At 40.0% G+C, this 21,420-nt stretch overlaps 2 protein-coding genes across 4 annotated transcripts in view; one reads left to right on the plus strand and one right to left on the minus strand.

Annotated features, from left to right (window-relative positions):
* The window catches only part of LOC120802267 (serine/threonine-protein kinase PAK 3), a 39,008-nt gene extending 36,252 nt beyond the window's left edge, over window positions 1-2,756 (plus strand). For all 3 annotated transcript variants that reach the window (XM_040149885.1, XM_040149883.1, XM_040149884.1), the window contains 5 exons: window positions 850-967; window positions 1,158-1,257; window positions 1,487-1,683; window positions 1,832-1,969; window positions 2,593-2,756. In XM_040149885.1, coding sequence (XP_040005819.1) covers window positions 850-967; window positions 1,158-1,257; window positions 1,487-1,683; window positions 1,832-1,969; window positions 2,593-2,682 — 643 coding nt within the window. In that variant the 3' untranslated portion in view covers window positions 2,683-2,756. The remainder of the gene's footprint in view (window positions 1-849; window positions 968-1,157; window positions 1,258-1,486; window positions 1,684-1,831; window positions 1,970-2,592) is intronic.
* Window positions 2,757-7,588: 4,832 nt separating this feature from the next.
* On the minus strand, window positions 7,589-20,258 carry LOC120803100 (calpain-5-like). The gene is made up of 13 exons (XM_040151433.1): window positions 20,067-20,258; window positions 16,920-17,101; window positions 16,600-16,731; window positions 14,462-14,670; window positions 13,991-14,183; window positions 13,710-13,900; window positions 13,294-13,371; window positions 13,003-13,198; window positions 12,786-12,908; window positions 10,161-10,363; window positions 9,485-9,606; window positions 9,234-9,370; window positions 7,589-8,491 (listed from the first exon to the last, which is right to left on the minus strand). Exons 2-13 carry the CDS (start codon window positions 17,082-17,084, stop codon window positions 8,309-8,311), a joined length of 1,932 nt encoding a protein of 643 aa, XP_040007367.1. The 5' UTR covers window positions 17,085-17,101; window positions 20,067-20,258; the 3' UTR covers window positions 7,589-8,308.
* Window positions 20,259-21,420: the final 1,162 nt, after the last annotated feature.

The raw sequence follows: 21,420 nt of genomic DNA on the forward strand, positions 1-21,420 counted from the left end.
AAAGTTATTGTTAATACATTTTCTAGACTTCTAATTGACAAATTGTTTTAGCACTTGTAGTTTTACACATTATCTTTCTCCTGAACATATGGGAAATACAAGGGCCATACAAAGACCTCATAACACATTAGCAGGTATATGGCACTTTGTGATCATTTTTTCGTTTTCTAAGATGGTTAAAGGTTCTAACACAACTCACACAGCTGTATGAATGTATCTGATGTCATCTTGCTAATAGCAACTGAGCTGTAGTCAGAAGCTAAATGAGGTCAATGCCTGCTGTTACCATGATGACATTAAGGGATCCTCCGTGCCTTCTTTTCAGGTCTTCTTCTTCTTCCTCAACCGCTTCTTTTTCCTTTTCCCTTTTAATGGTAGTCGGCATTCATCTTAAGGTGCATCGCTGCCACCTACTGTGAGAAACTCAAATAAGAATTAAACTACGCAACCATTCGGTGTTGTAGTTTGGACCAGCATCCGGTCCACTCAGCTCTGGTTTCATTACAACTGTCCTGCTATTTTTTACGTCCGGCAGTAACATGCTTGAGTACCTTCTACCGCATGTGTCGTAACCTCAATCATCAAGCACACAGTGCACCTCAAACTGTAAAGACGTGTATGTGTGTTCTTCTTCTTGGGAAGTTATGTTCTCATTGTGTCACATTCAGAAAAGGATTCTCAGTTTGAATTATTGATCATTTACTGATTAACTATAGAGTGATTAGAATTTTTTAGGCTATCAAAGCAACAGCTGAACTGAAAACTACATTATGAAATGCATGCCACACTAGTTCAGAATCACGAGAATTATTCATTTTCCCTCGATTTTTCTTTCTCTCCTCTGTTTAGTTACCTGGTGGGAGATGAGCTATGGGTGGTGATGGAGTATTTGGCCGGTGGCTCGTTGACAGATGTAGTAACTGAGACCTGCATGGACGAGGGCCAGATTGCTGCGGTCTGCAGAGAGGTAAGAAGCCAAGTTTAGACATAAGCGATGCCGCCCACTACTTCTGTAGCTATGATGAGCTGACCCTTAAATTCAGGTGGGCAGGTACAAAAACGTGAACTCTTCGCAAGCCTGTGCTTAGTATAGGCTTCCCTTTGCATGTGTGGGTGTCGATCAGATATATTTTTAGCTTTTCTCTACCTCTTCATAGTGTCTTCAAGCTCTGGACTTCCTACACTCCAACCAGGTGATCCACAGAGATATAAAAAGCGACAACATCCTCTTGGGTATGGATGGATCCGTCAAGCTTAGTAAGTCTTTGCTTTTTTGACAGGAAATCTGAATTGGTTTTTAGTGTGGAAGAATTAAAGTAAAATGCACCATTAATGACAGACGAATGGTTAAGATTCAGTTTAAGAGACATGCTTTTGTGTTAAATGAAAGACCACTTGAATAAAATATGGGTAATTACAAAGGAAAAATGTAAGACTAAATGTTCACCACAATACTGCACCGTTCTCCCTCTGTCTCCCTCTGCAGCCGACTTTGGCTTCTGTGCCCAGATCACTCCGGAGCAAAACAAGCGCAGCACGATGGTGGGAACGCCCTACTGGATGGCACCAGAGGTGGTGACTCGAAAGGCTTACGGCCCAAAAGTGGATATCTGGTCTCTGGGAATCATGGCGATAGAGATGGTGGAGGGAGAACCGCCCTACCTGAATGAGAATCCACTCAGGGTAAAACACAAACTGCAGCCACAACACAGGACTCATGACGTTAGCTCCCTGGTGGTCATACAGTATGCGTGGATTTGAAAGATTCAGATTTTTTTTTTTCTATTGTGCCCGCATTTGATAATCTGTTTGACCACATCCATCTTTCCAGGCGCTGTACCTGATAGCTACCAATGGGACTCCAGAGCTGCAGAACCCAGAGAGGCTGTCATCTGTGTTCAGAGACTTCCTCAACCGCTGTCTGGAGATGGACGTGGACCGCAGAGGCTCTGCCAAGGAGCTGCTACAGGTAAAACTGAGACTCACTCCCAAACATGCAGGCATGTACACACAGTTTTACCACATGTAATATCTTGTACATCGACTACTACTTTACCATGTGGGTGATGTGGCATCAACCTGATAGTATTTTGATTTAAAACTAAATGTAGAACTGAAAATGGAAATGGAGGATATCAAAGGACAGAGGGGAAAATTGGACACTCATAGCCTCAAAACAATCTTATTATTTAAACATTTTTGAATCAAACTTCAAAATTTCATTAATCTTTCCTCTTCAGGGCCTTCAGGATTTTTCAGAACCATCTAGCATAATGCAGATGTCCATAAAACCAAAGAACAATAACAAAAATTGTATCCTAATCTAATTTAATGAAATTTATGTAAACATTAATAATTTAGTCATGTGTAAATGCACAAACACTGTTGAATAATGTTACTTCCTGGAATTGCTAATTAATAATGATAAAGATGGGTGCTCATCAAGATTTTATCTTTATCATCTTTGCCATCTTCTGCTCTCATCATGTGCTGCAGATGTTACCAAATCATTTCTAAATGTCAACTTTTTATAATTCTAATTCTGCACCTCTCTTTGGCTTCACATCTACATATCCTTTCTGTCCTCTACAGCATTCCTTCCTCAAGCTCGCGAAGCCTCTCTCCAGCCTGACGCCTCTGATTGTAGCCGCGAAGGAAGCCATAAAGAACAGCAGTCGCTAGGGAGTGCCCTCTGTCCACACCCAAGGCTGAAGACCTGCCTGCGTTGTGTGCATTCATGGGGGCAGGAACTTGGGTGTATGGGTGGTGGGTTACGTGACAGTGACAGCACAAGGGAGGGGGGGGGGTTGTGTGACTTACAGTGACAGCACAAGGACAAAAGACCCCCAGACCTCACATGTAGGACGGACATCTGGCCTTGCAGCCTCTCGGCCCATGCTGCTGAAAAGACCTTGCCTCTTCGTTTACTTCTCCAGCACTCTGTACATGTAGAGCAGTCCCTCACAAGTATGTGTGTGTGTTTGGGCGCGTGTATGTGCGTGTGTGCAAACTGTGCTCATCTCTTTGTGTCATATGTCTTGTTTGGGAGGCAGTAGCTCCCCAAACCCAACAAAAAAAAAAAAAAAAAAAATAGGGTGAAAAAATTGAAAAGAAAGTGTACTCAGTTTCAAGAAGAAACTTCTGGAATGAAGGGAGACACTAACAAAACTGAAGAGCCCTTGATTCCTTCCCTGGCCAGCTGTAGGCTTGGTTCTCTTTCCTCTAGTCCCTCCACGGAGCACGATCAGGCCACACCTGCAATTGCAGTGACCAGCTGATGTGAGAGAGTGACTCTGGACCCAACCTTTGCCTGCATGCCTATGGCTCTGTGCAGAAACCTTGCTACTCCTCTGCAGATTGTCACATCTCAAAGCGGTGGATTTGTGTGTGTGTGTGTGTGTGTGTGTGTGTGTGTGTGTGTGTGTGTGTGTGTGTGTGTGTGTCTGTGTGTGCGCGTGCGTGCGTGTGTGTGTGTTTGTGAATGAATGTGTGTAGGGGTGCAGCTACAGGGGAAAAAGTCAGGAATAATTTCACATGACCTATGCCAGTTTTAAACATCCTTCAATATTCTGCTTCATGTCAGTGGAGAGATACAGGTCCCGTGTTTCATTTGAGCCAACTTCTTTCAGACAGTCTCTTTCATAGAAATCACTGGAGTTCATGAAGGTTAGCGGCATGTAAATCACTGCTTTTCTTTCCAAAACATGCTACATACTATCAGACTCAATGTTCTGACTATTTAAAATATTGAAAAACTGTTGGTGCAGAGTTTCCCTGCATAAAATGTTGAATTCAACCAAAATTGTAATGCAGCGTCAATCTATAATGTTACTCAGCTGCAGATCAAACATGCGAATATTAAATTTTAAATACATAATACACATAATTTCTTCTCTGTTTCAAGAGGCAACTATTACATATTCGATTGTAAGGATTGTCATATTTGTGATGTAGTGACAGACACACGATTACACTGATATAAATCAACATTTCGGACTGAAAAATCTCTGTACTCCATGCGGCAGAACAACTACAGACTAAAATAGTGCAGAGTCGGTTTCATTACCAATGCAAGCATTTTATCTGCTAATTAGATTATTTAAAAATGCGTGTACACATACACTATGGCCTTCATTGTGTACAAACATCTCAAATAGGATTATCCATACTAGTATTTGTGGATTTCTTTTTTCTTTTCATGTTGTACCATGTTGTAAATAAATTGGGTAGACAACTGAACCTCTATCTTAATTAATGTCAGTGCCTTCTTTTTATTTCATCTGACAAAGTATGAAATAGAAGGAAAGGCAAATTGATAAGAGAGTCAATAGAAATATTCATGTTTTCATTGAAATATTTATATTTGGTGATGGTTAGTCCTTTTTAAGGTGCTGGCAGACAGTGGACAGTGTGTAATCCTAAATCCCAACATTTCACATTTTAAAAAATGAGCTATTTTTTTATGACAAACAGAAGGTCATGTAATTATTTACCTACAGTGAGTTGGAGGTTCAGTGCCACACTCTATTGCAGTTTCCCGGGATGTCCCCAGCATCCTTGTGTCCTTACACCTTAAGTGGGAAATAAAAATAAAAAAACACTGCAAACATAAAATACACTAAATAAATAAATAAATAAATGTATTCAATCCAAAAGGATCAATCAAAACAACAATCTGCAACAAGATGTTTAGGGAGATAGAAATTTTCCTCATCGTGTAATTTATCCATTATTTAAACACCTATTTGTGGTGACTGTTTAAATAACTATGTCAAATGATTACGAGAGACATGAAAGCTGTAAGGTATGAGCAGAAATGAAAAATGCAGATGAAAGAGGTTGTTTCATTCGCTTAGTCGTTCATTCCTCTATTTTCCAGGAGTATGAGCGTGAGGCATTAGCACATCTTGTGGTCTTATCATCCTAAATTGCAGAATACATTATATGTCTGTGACTGTACATGTTTGGACTGAATGCCAGCAAAATCCGGGCCTACCTTTCCAGGTGTACATGCTGAATATTCAACAACATGTCTGATAAGGCACAGGGCACCAGCTGTCCTCCTTACCCACCTGCCCCCTCCCTCTTCTTCTCCTTTGGTATTTCAGTGTGTGTGTGTGTGTGTGTGTGTGTGTGTGTGTGTGTGTGTGTGTGTGTGTGTGTGTGTGTGTGTGTGTGTGTGTGTGTGTGTGTGTGTGTGTGTGTGTGTGTGTGTGTGTGTGTGTGTGTGTGTGTGTGTGTGTGTGTGTGTGTGTGTGTGTGTGTGTGTGTGTGTGTGTGTGTGTGTGTGTGTGTGTGTGTGTGTGTGTGTGTGTGTGTGTGTGTGTGTGTGTGTGTGTGTGTGTGTGTGTGTGTGTGTGTGTGTGTGTGTGTGTGTGTGTGTGTGTGTGTGTGTGTGTGTGTGTGTGTGTGTGTGTGTGTGTGTGTGTGTGTGTGTGTGTGTGTGTGTGTGTGTGTGTGTGTGTGTGTGTGTGTGTGTGTGTGTGTGTGTGTGTGTGTGTGTGTGTGTGTGTGTGTGTGTGTGTGTGTGTGTGTGTGTGTGTGTGTGTGTGTGTGTGTGTGTGTGTGTGTGTGTGTGTGTGTGTGTGTGTGTGTGTGTGTGTGTGTGTGTGTGTGTGTGTGTGTGTGTGTGTGTGTGTGTGTGTGTGTGTGTGTGTGTGTGTGTGTGTGTGTGTGTGTGTGTGTGTGTGTGTGTGTGTGTGTGTGTGTGTGTGTGTGTGTGTGTGTGTGTGTGTGTGTGTGTGTGTGTGTGTGTGTGTGTGTGTGTGTGTGTGTGTGTGTGTGTGTGTGTGTGTGTGTGTGTGTGTGTGTGTGTGTGTGTGTGTGTGTGTGTGTGTGTGTGTGTGTGTGTGTGTGTGTGTGTGTGTGTGTGTGTGTGTGTGTGTGTGTGTGTGTGTGTGTGTGTGTGTGTGTGTGTGTGTGTGTGTGTGTGTGTGTGTGTGTGTGTGTGTGTGTGTGTGTGTGTGTGTGTGTGTGTGTGTGTGTGTGTGTGTGTGTGTGTGTGTGTGTGTGTGTGTGTGTGTGTGTGTGTGTGTGTGTGTGTGTGTGTGTGTGTGTGTGTGTGTGTGTGTGTGTGTGTGTGTGTGTGTGTGTGTGTGTGTGTGTGTGTGTGTGTGTGTGTGTGTGTGTGTGTGTGTGTGTGTGTGTGTGTGTGTGTGTGTGTGTGTGTGTGTGTGTGTGTGTGTGTGTGTGTGTGTGTGTGTGTGTGTGTGTGTGTGTGTGTGTGTGTGTGTGTGTGTGTGTGTGTGTGTGTGTGTGTGTGTGTGTGTGTGTGTGTGTGTGTGTGTGTGTGTGTGTGTGTGTGTGTGTGTGTGTGTGTGTGTGTGTGTGTGTGTGTGTGTGTGTGTGTGTGTGTGTGTGTGTGTGTGTGTGTGTGTGTGTGTGTGTGTGTGTGTGTGTGTGTGTGTGTGTGTGTGTGTGTGTGTGTGTGTGTGTGTGTGTGTGTGTGTGTGTGTGTGTGTGTGTGTGTGTGTGTGTGTGTTCGTGTGTGTGTGTGTGTGTGTGTGTGTGTGTGTGTGTGTGTGTGTGTGTGTGTGTGTGTGTGTGTGTGTGTGTGTGTGTGTGTGTGTGTGTGTGTGTGTGTGTGTGTGTGTGTGTGTGTGTGTGCGTGAGTGTGTGTGTGTGTTTGTGTGTGTTAGGAGGCTACCTCAATCTGCACTAGAAGATGCCTCACTCGTGTTGTCCACCTTGACTTTGAGGTGCAGGGTAGCTGCTTAGTCACATTGTACCTCCATTGTACAGCAAATGTACAGATGATGAAGGAGTGATGTTAGACAGGAGGATGCAACAGAATTCATGCATGTAAAACGAACTATACACTGTATCTCATCTTCAAATAGGTTAAGATTGTTAGGATATGTATGTATGTATGTAAATATGACGGGAAAACCCCCCTTTTTTCAGAATTATGTAACTTAAAATGACAATATTCAGGTTGCTCTATGGTATGTATCAATAAATGTTTTGCACCCTGGAAATCAAAAAAGAGAAAAACAAACACACACACTGTCTCTGCACTCCTGGATCCAGCTCTCCTGTTTGGGCTTTATCGGACACTCCTTCATCTGGAGAGTGAGCCGATGAATGCCGCACTCTGCGTGTGGGACCACACAGTCTGTCCTGAGTACCACTGCTGAGTGTTAGTACATGTATGTATGTGTGCGGTAGGTGTGGGTGGCCTGTCAGGAAGCTTCGCCGGCCCTAGGACGTTTGGCTTCTGCCCCATGTACAGGTCTGAACTATGAGCACAAAGGTGAATTTTGGGACAAGAGACACCGCTGACGTGCCCCTTTTCTGTGGTTGCGCCTGTACATTCCTATCTTCTGAATGTGTAAACCTGTACACGTGGTGTGAAAATTCCTCTATTAATGTGTATCAAGAGAATGGAACAAAGACAAAAATGTTACTTTTTAAATTATTATCATTATTATTATTATTATTATTACTCTTATTATTGTCTAGCTTTGTAAAACTGCTGATCCATCTGGCATACCTCAGCAGGCCTTTCCCCATCTTTGAAAACGGACAAATGATTGACGGGGAAATGAGGTTTTGGATAAACTATTTTTAATTGTGGTTGAAGCAATAGACTTTTTGAACTTTGAATTGTGCATGGCTGTGTCTTGAGTGTAAAAAAAACAAAATATTGCAGTTTGGGAACTGGACTGAAATAAAAAGAGGAAGAAAACCAGAGCTGTGACAATGCTTGTAGGCTGCCATGATTCTTAGGTTGATTTTACTTTAATTTGTTATGTCTTTCAGGGTTTTGCATTTTGTTAATATACAATGAGAATGAAACATGATGATATGAACTGATGAAACAAAGGAACAGAATATGCATCAAAGAAAGAGATGAAACATGAATTAAGAGTTGCACATATAGTAAATCTTTGTATAACTATGACTATATAGTTCATAATTTTGATAATTGTTTGGTGGGACTTGAATGACTAATTACTGTGATATTACACACAGCATCTATAGTGTAACAAAAGAGGTGAAGAATGATATCTTCACAAGCAACTTGCAAAAATGTCATTATAAAAATGTTTTATAAGTTAAACAAAAATTACTTGAAAAGTAACAAGTGTAATTAAAAGATGAAAACATTTGGATAAAAATTAACCAAAAGGAAGTGACATTCAGTCTGTCTAATAGTGACCTGCTCATAATAGTGTAGAAAACAGGTCGTACTGCTGTCGGTTTTAGTGCTCTGATGATGGCACATGTCAAGTAAGTTCCACAAAATTGTTCCCCGCGTAGCTCAGCACTGAAAATGATTCAGCTCTCTCTTAGGTCACTGAGAAGGTCACATGGCGGTCAGCTGAGTCGAAGTGACGATCCTCAGGGCGATGCTACCGGGCATCTCGTCAGCCATCTTCCGACCTTGCTTCCTCAGCTGAAGTCTCTGAGGGTCAGTGGTGTCCTTCACCCACCCGGACAGCACCACTTGGCCCATAAACTCGTCTTTCACTGGGTTACTGTTCCACACCTAGGGAAAACCAGTCAGTTTTAAACACAGGTAAGAATTTTACCGTCCCATTTTACAAAATGATCATATGTAGGGCTTCTGGCAAAGCGTTGGTGACTCTGATTTGATCATGTTGAGTTCAGGCAATCATGATGTCCCCTGCTCTCAATTATAGCAGACAGTCAATGGCCAATATTGAGCATACTTGAATATTAAAAACACATTCAAAAAAAAAAAACGAATTGTGTTGAAAAATGAAATGAATGTGAATGAATTGCCACATCATTTAAGCCACTGCTGTTTATATAGTAACGCTCATGCACTAGTTGTATTACAGGAATTGTTTGTTTGCCTTTTTAGTGTTTTGAGACTTCAATAAACAAAACCTGCAAAAAGATGATAACAAACAAAATTAGCTTTTCATCAGAATATTAGGGGCATCTTAGCAAGTTACTGATAATATGTATAGTGGTATAAATCTGAATTTTATGATTTTAAAATCTTCAGGTATATTTAAGGTTTATGCACCTCAACAGGCTGTGAAAATTCTCCTTCCTCTTATGCTTTCAAAACCCTATAAAAACCCACTGAATCGTTGAAAAGTGCCTTGTCCTTGAGCTTAAAACAAGGCTATTTTTCTGAGACTGAAAAGTTTTCATTTTGGGGATCCATGGTTCCCGCAGGACAGTAACCAACAATCCCTTAGCACTGCCAGTTACTGAGATTAATTACAGTCATCAGGACCAGACAGATGCCATCTTACCTCCACAGTTATGGGCTTTCTGGGCTTCTTCCTGTAGAAAATGGCGCTGCTTGCAAATTCTGGTTGCAAGGTGTCCTTCTTGATGGTGGACTGCACTGACTGGCCCTCACAGGATATGATCACGTAGGGGTCTGCACCTGTATGAAAACATGTAAACATATGTCTCAGTAAACTAAATTGGTGGAATGAAGACTTTTCATACTGATTAGTAGATTTGAGGTTGAAGTCAAGCTTGTGGGACATCCCCTAACCTCCTCTGCTGTCCTGGCTCTGCAGACCCTCAGCTCCATGGACATAAATGTGAGTCACAGCTTGTGGGTATCCTAGGAATGAACTCCAGCATCTTACTCTTGGCTTATCCTCTGTCAGCTCCCTGTGAAGGTAGAGGAGAATTAAAGGGGGAGAAGCTGATTTCCTATATCCTCATACCCTGACTTAGATCTCGCTATTGGAAAATTGAAAGACTAGAGAAGTGACATTATGTCTGTGTTTCACTGACTCAACACTAGTTGCACAAGCATGCTTGGATGACCTGTATGTCAGCATGATGTGATCCTGTGTTTAGATTAGCCAACAAGAACATCAGAATCAAAACAAAATTAGGCAAAACAAAATCTTTGGCCAAGAAAAGCAGTGGGAGAGTGGTGCTGATTTAATGTGAATGGACCATAAACAGCCATTATGGTTACATTTTCTAGTCTCCACTCTCCAAAAGACTCATTTGTGTGCTTTTCTTGGATATTATCCATCCATCAGTGTCTGAAATGAACAGTCAGAGAACAGCTACGTTTTCTAACTTTCCCCTAAGTGTCTCTTAAGACCGGATAATTGTACGATATGTGAACATTACATTTTCTGTCTGCCAACATTAAGCACAGCCATGCTGCTGATTTCCACTGACTTTACAGTGTTGTCACAGTTGCATACCTGCACCCTGAGTCCACATCAGTAAACACTCGGATCATGTAATCCCCCAGACTCTGAGGCTTGAAAGTGGTGGGGATGATGACGTAGCGGCCCTGTGGCAGCATGCATCTCATAAACACTGTCCGAGCGTTGATGTAGGTGGACGTCACTACACACGGTTGTGTCACGATGTCGTGCATCCGATACTTCCTGTTCAGTTCCACCTGGAAAAGGAAAATCACCTTGGCTTTATTTAGTGTTCATTTACTAAATAAAGTGCTCATTTACTTTGCTCATCAGGTATAAAGTCTGGCAAGTGTTTTTGGCAATGAGTGTATTTACATGTGCACCAATATCTTGATTGTGACTGGGTTTTGCAGTATCCTGGTTATGTGTTTGCCAATGTAAACATCTTATCCTGGTTTTGTAAAAAAAAAAAAAAAAAATCTGGATTTGCTGCAATACCTTGGGTGCTCCAATAGACATGTAAAAACCTTTTTCAGAAATCTGACTATTTTTGTTTGTACAAAACTTAGTTGGGATGAGGATGAGATGGTGAGAACTCAAGACACAGCTGCACACAGATGAACAGAAACCTCGATGCTATTAGAATTATGTAAACAGGAAAATGAGCAACCAGGTTTCTCATGCTCCCTGTAAACCCAAATATAAAACTCAAAAGTGGGATACTAGCTCCTATGAAATATGAACACCATCATTGTGGTAAGATTAGTTTAGGCTTGATGGACTGTGTGTGTTGCTAAATCTCATGATACATCACGTTACTCTTTTGACTTTTATAAAGCCCACTGGCATCTTAAAGAAGCACTCCTCAAATTTTCTGTACAGCATAATGTATGCTTAACACACAATACATATACGTATAATACATACACAATATTCAAAATTAAATTTTAAAGGTTTAAACATTATCTAGAGGAGTAGTCATTTGCTGTTTCCTGCCTACGCGTATTCTTCTCCCCCCTGGTGGTAGAATAGTGATTAAAGATTTAATTAATTACATGGTGAGCTTGAATTATTTCAGGGTTATTGTAAGTTCCGAGTAATACACTTAATTTACTGGTAAGAGGAGTGGTGTGGTGATCAGTCGAGGAAACAGGAAATCCTGTTGGACATGTTCCAGGGTTACGCTGCATATCCCTCTTGCTTGAGCAGCTGACATAATAATCATGGTCCTCAAACTCAGTGCTCCCAAAGAGTGGCTGGGGAACACTCAGAGGCTCACTGACATGTACGCATTTATTTATTTATTTATTGTAGATTAAAAGTCTTAAAACTTTCGATTTGATAAAACTACCCGATATGACTAAAAGTCTTCTTTTTACCTAGGACACACCACTGAAACAGAAAAATAAGAAGAGACACAAAGATGGCCACGTAAAACAGAGACTGTGGACATGGTGTCTGGAGTCCATCACATAAAGGAGGAGGATACATCTCTTGCACGATGACCACAGATGACAATGGTTAAATTCAGGCTGAGGTTTCTAGCTCGCAGCAGTAAAACAGGCCATGTGCACTAAACTGTGTTTTTCAGTTACAGGCCCCGTGCCTTGTGGCACCGGCAATTATTGCTGTCCAGGACTTGCTCCATTGGCAGCGCTTCTGTCAGCATGATAGGAACGTATAGCGTGATTTTGAACTTTGCCAGATTTCTGACAATTTAATCACACTACGGGAAATGTGATATCAGTTTTTTGCCGCATGCGGTTACATGGCCTCATGTGAATAAAACACTCTAATCCATGCATATAAGATAAAATCTTGTCTGGCATTTTTTACAGCTGCTTTAAAAGAGAACCGCATTGGCTTTGCAATTTGAAAATCAGTTAAAAACATTTGAGTTACTTAGTCTTCATGAATGTTGCTCTCTGTTGTATAATCCCACCTATCAACATGTTATGCTTTTTTTTGTTAAGTTGTGGTTTCAAATATGTACAGTAATATTGTAACTCAGAAATAATGTAAATGCATGGCAAAAAAAAAATCCTCCAGCAACATGAGATTTCTGTAATGGTTGCACAAGCACACTACTAGCACACAGGCGGCTGAACAGCCTGCACCTTACTGAAAGTTTAGGAAAAAAAGCCACCAAATGTGTTGTTTCCAATCTGTTTTCAGCTTGAAACAATCAACTAAAGTACGAACATTCTCTGTGTTTAATCATGCATGATTTAGCCACTTGTTGAAATGGTGTGTTTTGGTTCTGATAAACCTATCGAGTAATGTCTGCCTGTCATAAAAACACCCAACAGCTCTTCGCTGTTGGCTCAGCAAATGAGTAGAAAAGTCAAATGAAAACAAATTTTTTGATCAAGACGAAAGCCAAAATGTGATGGAATGACCCTGCCTTCCCTCAAGATAAACTACCATTTGACTAAGGTCCTCGACCCAGACGTACACAATGTCATCTGTAATTAATTAATCCCAGTTAGCCCTGATCTCTGTGTAGTGTTTCACAAACCTCTTTCCAATTTTTTTACTGTTATTTGCCCCTGGTTTATGAGTCTTTTGATGCTTATTTTGCAATTCTTTTTTTTTATAAACACTTAGTTATCCAATTATAAAATGTTCAGCAGATCAATAAAGTATAGTGGATGGTGGAAATTGTAGACTATATGTTACCTTAAAGACACCAAAGCCAATGGTTAGATTTTCTCCTTGACCAACTTTTCTATGGATCTTCATGTCTCTCTGCTGCAAGGAGATTAGAACTTCATCGGCCTCCTTCGTAACATTAAACAAATACTGCAAAAGAAGAAGAAAAGGAGTGAATATACAGATATACATGCGCATGAACACAAATGATGTGAAGAGAGAGTGTATCCAGAGCATGCAGTACCTGTGGGTTCTGCAGGAATGTCTGCCTGTGGTTAGCGCAGCCACCACAGCGGTTTAACAGTGGCTCTGCGTGTTTGGTCCAGCTCCCAAAGTGCACAACCTCATGCCATGTCTTATGGATACTTATCAGCGAAGTATTGATGAGACGGCAAACATCTGCATCTGTGAAGAACTTACACCAGTCTGTGAATGACATCCTGTGAATGCAAACAGGACATACATTATTACAGTCTGAAGGAGGAGATAAACTCCACAGCTGGACCATTGGAATTGGGCAAACGTAATCACTTACCAGAACTCTCCATCATCCTCCACGGTGATGCCAAGGTTGGCCCTCTCCATATCACCAACCTTCGACCATTCCTCAGAGCTGAGAAACAACAAGCAAAGCAACTGGTTAATGCACTTGTGAATTGCTTCAAGATACAAATAAATAGTTTTAAAGTTATAATCCACACAAAAACCAAATTTTTAGTCATAAAATGGGGCTATAAAAGTTTGTATTTGTTTTTTCACAGAATAGATGCTGCTATTGAAATACAATGTAACTACTATGACTATAAGCTGACGAAAGGCCACTGCCCTTGAAGGAACAAACAACCGACTTTTTACTGTAACTTTTTAAGCCAGCAGGAAATGGGTGTTCCATTTTATCACCTGTAATGGAAAAAAACAGTGTAGAATAAATGAACTTTAACCACCTCTCACCTGTCACTCCAGGCTCCTTTCCACTCAGTCTTGCCCCATGGGTTCCTCATGCGGATCATAGGGAGGGTTTCATTCTCAAAGTAAGCCAGTAGCCCGTGACCCAAACGCACCTTCTTCACTGCAGTTACAGAGTATGCATGGCCTTTCACCAGCCCGTTTGCCATCTTGAGCTCAATTTCATGAGGCTGTGCCTGATGAAATTGCAAAAACAAGTAGTCCACTATGGCCAGTTTCTCTCAAGTATAGAGACAAAGAAGTGAACATTCAGAAACAGATCAAACCTTAATGGAGCAGCTGATGATTCCTCCTCGGTCATAGACCTTTAGAAGATCCTCAAACAGCTGGTCTTGTTTTGTCTGTTCTTTATAGTAGGCTCCTGCCTCCAGGTTGATGGCTTCAGCCACAGCTCCACTGAAATCCACCACGGCATCGCCAGTGTTTCCCCCTTCCAGTGACTCGTAGCAGGCAGAGAGCCTGGACACAGAGGAAGCAGAGCAATCACAAGCTTAGTTAAAATATTATATAATATTATTATATTTAAGAATACAGTTGAGCACAAGAATGGATTTGTAATTTGTAATACATACTAACATATTGCCAATAGGATGTTTTTGTTGTGATTTATTATATTTTCAAATAATGATAATCATTTGTAACACATGGACATATTTTTCTTTAATAATATTACCAATATGTAAATATGAAAAAAGAAAATGTCTGCATAAGGGACAGTCTGGTTTAAGTTCACTGACTTGGCATAGGCTTTCTCCAGCAGAGCACTCCAGAATTCATTGTTGGATTTTGAATGACAGTAGATGAGTTCCCCATGGATTGTAGGCAGCCGGTCATCCACCACAACGTCCATCCACTTTCCAAACAACCAGAACTGAAAGTGGAAGATTCCCGCATAGTTCTCCGGCTGTTTGGGATCCCACTCCTGCTCCTTCCAGTCAGGAATTACCTGGTAACACACAAACACAACAGAGCAAATATCAGTGGGACTAATGAGTCATTTTCAGTTGAAGCAGCATTGTGCAGCTAAATGAACTGGCACAAGGCTCTTGATGTAATGTAACTGAGCGATTTTAACAAAATGTCTACACATACAGCAGTCACAGCAATGGCATCAATCCAAAAGGACATACAGTATCACAATTTGGCAATAAATGTTCTGAATTTTTTTTCATATCTTTGCACATAACAATATATTGAGTGTATAATACAACATTTAGAGCAAAGTAGAAGAGCTCTGGATATCAGCATTTTTACACGGTATACATATACATATATATTTCAAAAATACAGTCAGAACCCATGGGTCTACTATTAAATGCTGCTGATGTTCATTTCTCCCAAAAAATTAAATATTACACAAAGGATGAATGTAGGTGTAACATATTTATTATAGATCTATTTTCCCCAAGTTTTTACATACTCCCTATTATTTAAAAAATAGCAATGTTTACAGAAAATAGAATATACAGACACGATTGTAAATAATGTTAATCCAATCATCAGTTGAAGGTATTTGTGGTTTTAACAGCTTTGTTGTGATGGCCTCCCTGCTTTAAGCTCAAAATACTGTAAACAAGTCGCGGATGCAAAAGTTTGTTTGCCTTAGCTAATAAAACACGTTGGGAACTTTTAACCAGAAAGATCTAATTAAGGGATAAGACAAATATGTGACAGCGGACAGCTTCCAAAGACGCACTCTGGCTCTAACAGTTAGAGTTTGTACGGTCAGTTCTCTGAACAGAGGTGGGAAAAACCAGAACATAAAGTTTGTGGCTGACATTTGATTCTTCATTGTTAGGTTCTCTAGTTTCCCTTCCATTATTTTCAAGTTGCCCTCTTTTCCCAAATTCTTGTTTGATATGTACACTCATTTGGCATTTCATTAGGTACAACTCTACAACACTCCTGCAATAAATCCTACCCTCCTGAAGGTTATAATGTTCAGTTTGTGTTGAAACTTTCTCAAAGAGTTGTTGATTCAACTTTATGGCCAGTTTGGAGGCTGCAGATTGTGGTGCTGCTGAACTGTATTGCATTATACTGACGGTTGTTTCTATTATTTTATCCGTCCCAACTATAACAACAAGGGTAGGCTAAATAACAGAAACACCTCTCTGTATAATGTATTACACACAACACAATTTAACAGCACCACAAACTACATCCTCCAGAATTCTCACACAGTTGAATCAACACCTCTTTGAGATAGTTTGAAGAAAAACTGAACATTACAACCTTCATGAAGGGAGGATTTATTCCAAGGCTATTGAAAAAGGCCACATTAGTTTTAGCTTGGTGTACCTAATAAACTGCCAACTGAGTGTATGGTTCGAGTTTATATTTTGTTGGAGGCTCCTTTGAAATTTTAAAATAGGTTTATCTGGTTCGTAACTTATTTCTAATTCTAAGCATCTACAACAGTTTTCACAAACTGTTTTCTAAACAGTTTAGTTTATTAATCTCACACAGGGTCAACAGCAATTTTAGATGTAGATGTTAATGTAAAAGTATTAAAGTATTATTTTAAATTCATGGAAATGTCACAACACGGTAGCTTATCTGATACCATCCACCGGCAAAGACAATTTGACTCATTGTTATAAATCATTTTGCCAAAGGAATTCGGTTTTGCTGTCGATCATGAGTGACCCCCCCCCCCCCCCCCCTCAGGTGAAGACCTGTGCTGTCCTGATTTGAACTGTGTGTCAGCTGGTTACATGTTTCAAGCCTAATCCTCTACGCAACTTCTGCTGTACCTGCAGTTTGTTCTATGCTCAACAGAGCTACAGCACCTAATCCTTATTAATATTTGGTTACCGACAGCAAATACACCAACCCCCTTAACTCACAGAGTAAATAAGCCAAGTTAACTCACTTTCTTCCAGAGGTCTGGCTTCAAAGCCAGACAGGAGCAGGCAGCAACAAACCAGCAGTTCCCCACAACTCCCTGGTTCAGGTCGTGGGAGCTGATGCCCTCCACAAACAGATGGGGCTCACTGCTTATCTCCTACAACAGAAAAATTAACGGGATGGACTCAATGAACTTTACTCTAAAAAATTTGTAGAAGACTTTCCCATAGAAACGAAATAAAAAATAAATTATTAATATAGAACACTATATTCTTTTTTTGCAGCAATAATTGCATTCGCTGATGGATGCTAGTGATGGACCACTAAAACAGCTGAGTAACTCACCCCTGGTCGTTTCCACTCCACAATACCAGGAGGGGGTTTCCTAAAATACAGCGAAGCATTGGTGGCTGGAAATTCTGGATCCTCAAACAGTGTCTTGTCCTTGATACAGTTCCTTTTCAGGTCAGCGTAGTGCTGGTTTTTGTATGGGACAGCAGAGGAGAACATGGTCCAAATGCTGTGAGCTGCAGATTGATGACAGACACCAGATGTTTTCAGACTTTTTATAGTGTTTAGTAGTAAAATATGTGGGCAGGATCTCCCCCTGACCTATGACAGGGATCATTTCTGGACAATGTCTGTTGGAGTGGATCCTATAAATCTCTGCACTACTTCATTCCCACATTAAAAGCAGACTGCCCTTTGACTCAGAGTCCCTCTGGAAAGTTTTAGTTTTGATGATGATGATACAGATATAAAATGTTGTTTACGGCATTGTAAAAAACAAAAAATTAATCTTTACATAGACTGGACTGGGAATACAGTATGTGATGCGGTTTTATGTGGAAAGAGCAGACAGGTGGAAAGTTAAATTTGTAAAGGCATCTCACCAGAGGTCATTTGATGTAGATTTATATTTAAAAGCCTGGTTTGCTGCAATTCCATGAGGGACAGAGGAAATTCACTCATGTCTTTTAAATTTTACTTTTTGGTCCATCAAGAACAACAGGAAAACAAATTAATTACATGTATTTCATCATTGACAGCAGGCAAGAAAGGCTGCCAAAGTATGTGTGATTGGCACTTCATGGGTCAGTTTTGACCTAAACTGTATTTCAAGAACAGCATGAAAAGTTTTTAAGGCCAGACTGTGCATGAAAAAGATTTTCTATATTTATGAAAGAAACAGCATAGCAGTGATGATCTATCGATCAACACTGCTATGGGGGAATGATGACATTATAACCCTTGATCCTTTGTCCCCTCACACCAACCCTTTAGTGCTGCCTTTGGACAATATGAGTCAAATGGATACATCTTGATATTTTATTTTTTGCCAGGAATAACCCATTACAGCATACCAAATCTCTTTTACTGGAAACATTTCTAAATTGCAAGAACGTTTGCTCTTCACAAAAAGTACCAACAAACACAACTTCCATCTTTCTCAAGTAAAACGATAAGTAATGAAATGTCTGGAACTGTAAGAGCACAAAGGTGAAAAGTTAAAGCCAGAGAAATCAGGATGTAATTCTGTTTATACTACCATCAGAAGTTTTAGAACATCTCCCTTTTTCCACTTGTTACTGAAATGTACAGTGTAATGTTTCAGTGCATTCTGAAATAAAAGCATAGAACAAATAAATAATAAAGATTTAATTAACAAAAAAATTAATCATGGGATCTTAAATCCTAAATTTAATCAAAATTTATGTCTCATTCAGCAGCTGAACACACTCGTGTTCTCTCGACAATGGAGATGAAACATTGTTTGGAAAGTTTGATCCCAGCATTGTTGCAGAAGTTCCCGCAAATGTGTTGCACTTGCAGGTTGCTCTGCTTTCCCCTTCTGTCCAGTTCATACCAAACCAGCTCCATGGGGTTTAAGTCTGGAGACGGTGCTGGTCTTCCCTCGTGTAAAGCCACCGTCTGGTTCTTTTCTTCTGCTGTTTTGGGCCATTATCTTGCCGAAGGATGAACCCCTGACCAACCAGTCTGTCCTCCTGTTACTTGCCTTTTTCTCTCCATCCTGACTTCAATATACAGTACTACATCCTGCAGTACAGTGTTGTCCTAATAATGCATCAGAGGGTGTAGTAACACAGTTTGTTCCAACATCACCTTTGTACAGACAGACGGTTTCTAAGTAATCAATAAAAGTTGAGGAACCCAGAAATTTGTTTGCATTAATTCTCAAGGCTTCATTTACATCCATCGCCGCAGGAAAGCTGTACATTTCTTATACTTTGAAAAAGGCCTGTTTTCTATTAAATTTACAGGATCTTTCAGTTTATGGTGACCTAAACTTTTTTTTACATTGGTAACTTTTCATTTAAGGTTATTCACTGGACTTGAACTGCTTAAACTGCAATAAAAACTGGAAAAATGGGGGTGTTCTAAAACTTTTGACCAGTAGTGTTTGCAGGTTGTAATACTTAATGTGCTGTAAATTAGAAAAAATATTAGATATACCTCTGTAACTTTAGAAAACTAAAGCAAAAAAGAAACAATAAAGGCCCCCTGCACCGATCGGAGGGGAGCAGACAGTTGTTCTTTCCTGCTCCACAACAAGGAAGTTTCCAGGTGTATTACCCGCCTATATCGCCCTCCCACACACCAGTGGCCTAGTTTTTAAAGTGCATTGTTAGAGCCACACCCGGGTTGTTTGTTCTATAATATATTGGATTTTATTACCTCCCAGTTGTATTGTTTTACTCCAGAATGTGACATTAGGATGAAGGAGTGTTATATCTCCGGATGTCATAGCTACCAGATTTTTTTTGATTGAGAGAATGAAACATTCTGTGGCTCTGGTAAGGGACAAGGTTGTGAGCCTGTTTATACTTGTGCGTGAATGTTATCTGTTTGAGAGTTCCCAGCTAATGTTGTCAGACAGGTTATTTTTGGTCAGTTATTTGCTGTTCTTTAGTGGACCGTGAGTGTAGTACAGGTCTGTAAAACGTTTGCTTCATACACTATTTGATATTATATTCTCTGTTTAACCGGCGTAATTTGTGTAAAAGTGACAACAGTTCACATTCTACACATTCCTGTCATACATGCCAGTACACGGTGGTTATGTTAAAACTGTCTTATTCTTTTTCCATGTTGTCATATGCCACAGACATGTTTAAATGTTTCATATTTTAAGGAGTTTGTACTGATTTGTACCCAGGAAAACCTATTTGTAAAGCATTAAATGGACACAGACAAGTGTAAAATATAACCTTTAGAAACATTAATGTAAATCAATACATATCATTAATAATGAAGAACAGGCATAAAGGTTTGAGGCAAGAAAGTTACTTGAGAAACTAAAGATGTATTGAAGTATTGAAGTGATGTTAAATAATCAAATAAAATATAGTAAATTACATACAGTTAATCCCATAAAATTATAGTGAAGCTAAATATATAAGAATGTTAAAACTGAATTAAAGAGACTAAGCGTAAGCTTGTAGTATTTAAAATGCTAAAAGCAACACTCACCTTTGCAGTGATGAGATCAAACACATTCAAAGTCCTGTTAAGATCCTGTGAGATGAGCTAGTTAGTCAGTCCCACCTTTCTGTTATAACATCCATCATGTAAACAAGGTGTCTGTGACACCTTTCTCAAAACCAAATCCAGTTTCTTGAGTTTCTCTGGCTATGAGGACTTCCCCAGAAACATTCATTCAAACACAAACACTGCCGGAAAACTGGTCTGACGGCACCTCTCTTCAGCAGGAGGTGTTATGCAAAGGCTGATATGGCGATTGCAAGGGGGGAGGGAAAGAGAGACTGAAACTGAACACCTTTTACCTCCCACCACCTTGCAATTCATAGGTGAAGCAAGTGAAAACTTGCCCTGTTCTTTTACAGTTGCAACAAAAAACTTCCATATAATGTAATATTTGCCTCACTGTATGTACTGTATCACATTTATCTTTGTTAAATCGTTTGTTGTGTTTTGTTTTTTGCGTCATCAATAAAAACAATCTTCCAGTTATTACAAGGTCAGTCAAATTAAACAAACATAACTAATGAACCATGTTAAATCCTGATACTTTCAGTGAACTGTGGTGATAAGACAAACTGACAGGCACTCAGCAGTCTGGACTCAGCTTTTAAGGAGCACAAGTAGCAGTGTGACTTCCTCACAGACAGACACAAATCTCACCCGGATAATTCCAGCTTTAAACTGAGGGCAAAAGAGGCAGTCTGAGAAGAATGCTTGGGGGAAGCCAACAGTAATAAGGTAAATTGGTGCAGGAGTTAAGAAGGCAGGCTGATGAAGAAACTGGAGAAATTTCTACAAAAAAAGTAAATCTTTTGGATCAGAAGTGATAGGAGCAAAAGTTCATAAGAAAAGGGTGTTTCGGGGGGGCAAAAGTATTTGGACAGTGACACAATTTTTGTAGTTTTGCCTCTGTAATCCACAATGGATTTTAAACAAAGTCATCAAGATTGGATTGCAGTGTAGACTGTCAGCTTTAATTCAAGGGGTTTAACAAAAGTATCACATGAACCGTGTGTACATAGTCCCTCATTTTCAGAGGCTCAAAACTAATTAGACAATTGACTGACAGTTTCATGGCCTGGTTTGGCCTGTTCCCTCATTATTTCATGACAAATTAAGCAGATAAAAGGTCTGGAGTCGATTCCAAGTGTTGAATTTGCAGTGTCACATAGTGTATGACATGAACATATCCTGAGACCCAGGGGGAAAAAAAAGTTTTTTAATTTAGATTTTTTTCTCACATAAATTAAGTGTCAGGGTGGTAAAAAATACATTGCAAAGAAAAAAAAAGTAAAAATTTAATTTACTTAAATTTTACAACATGTCCACTGTAGCGGACAAC

The sequence above is a fragment of the Xiphias gladius genome, chromosome 17 (assembly GCF_016859285.1).
Source record: "Xiphias gladius isolate SHS-SW01 ecotype Sanya breed wild chromosome 17, ASM1685928v1, whole genome shotgun sequence".
NCBI lineage: Eukaryota > Metazoa > Chordata > Actinopteri > Istiophoriformes > Xiphiidae > Xiphias > Xiphias gladius.

What these genes read in the sequence shown, in the direction of transcription:
- LOC120803100 (XM_040151433.1), bottom strand. Translation starts at nt 17,084, where the DNA reads ATGTTCTCCTCTGCTGTCCCATACAAAAACCAGCACTACGCTGACCTG. An exon ending in CTGGAGAAAGCCTATGCCAA is followed by an intron (nt 14,184 to 14,461) that starts GTCAGTGAACTT and finishes CTCTGTGTCCAG; the next exon opens with GCTCTCTGCCTGCTACGAGT. An exon ending in CATTCCTGCAGAACCCACAG is followed by an intron (nt 12,909 to 13,002) that starts GTACTGCATGCT and finishes CTTCTTTTGCAG; the next exon opens with TATTTGTTTAATGTTACGAA.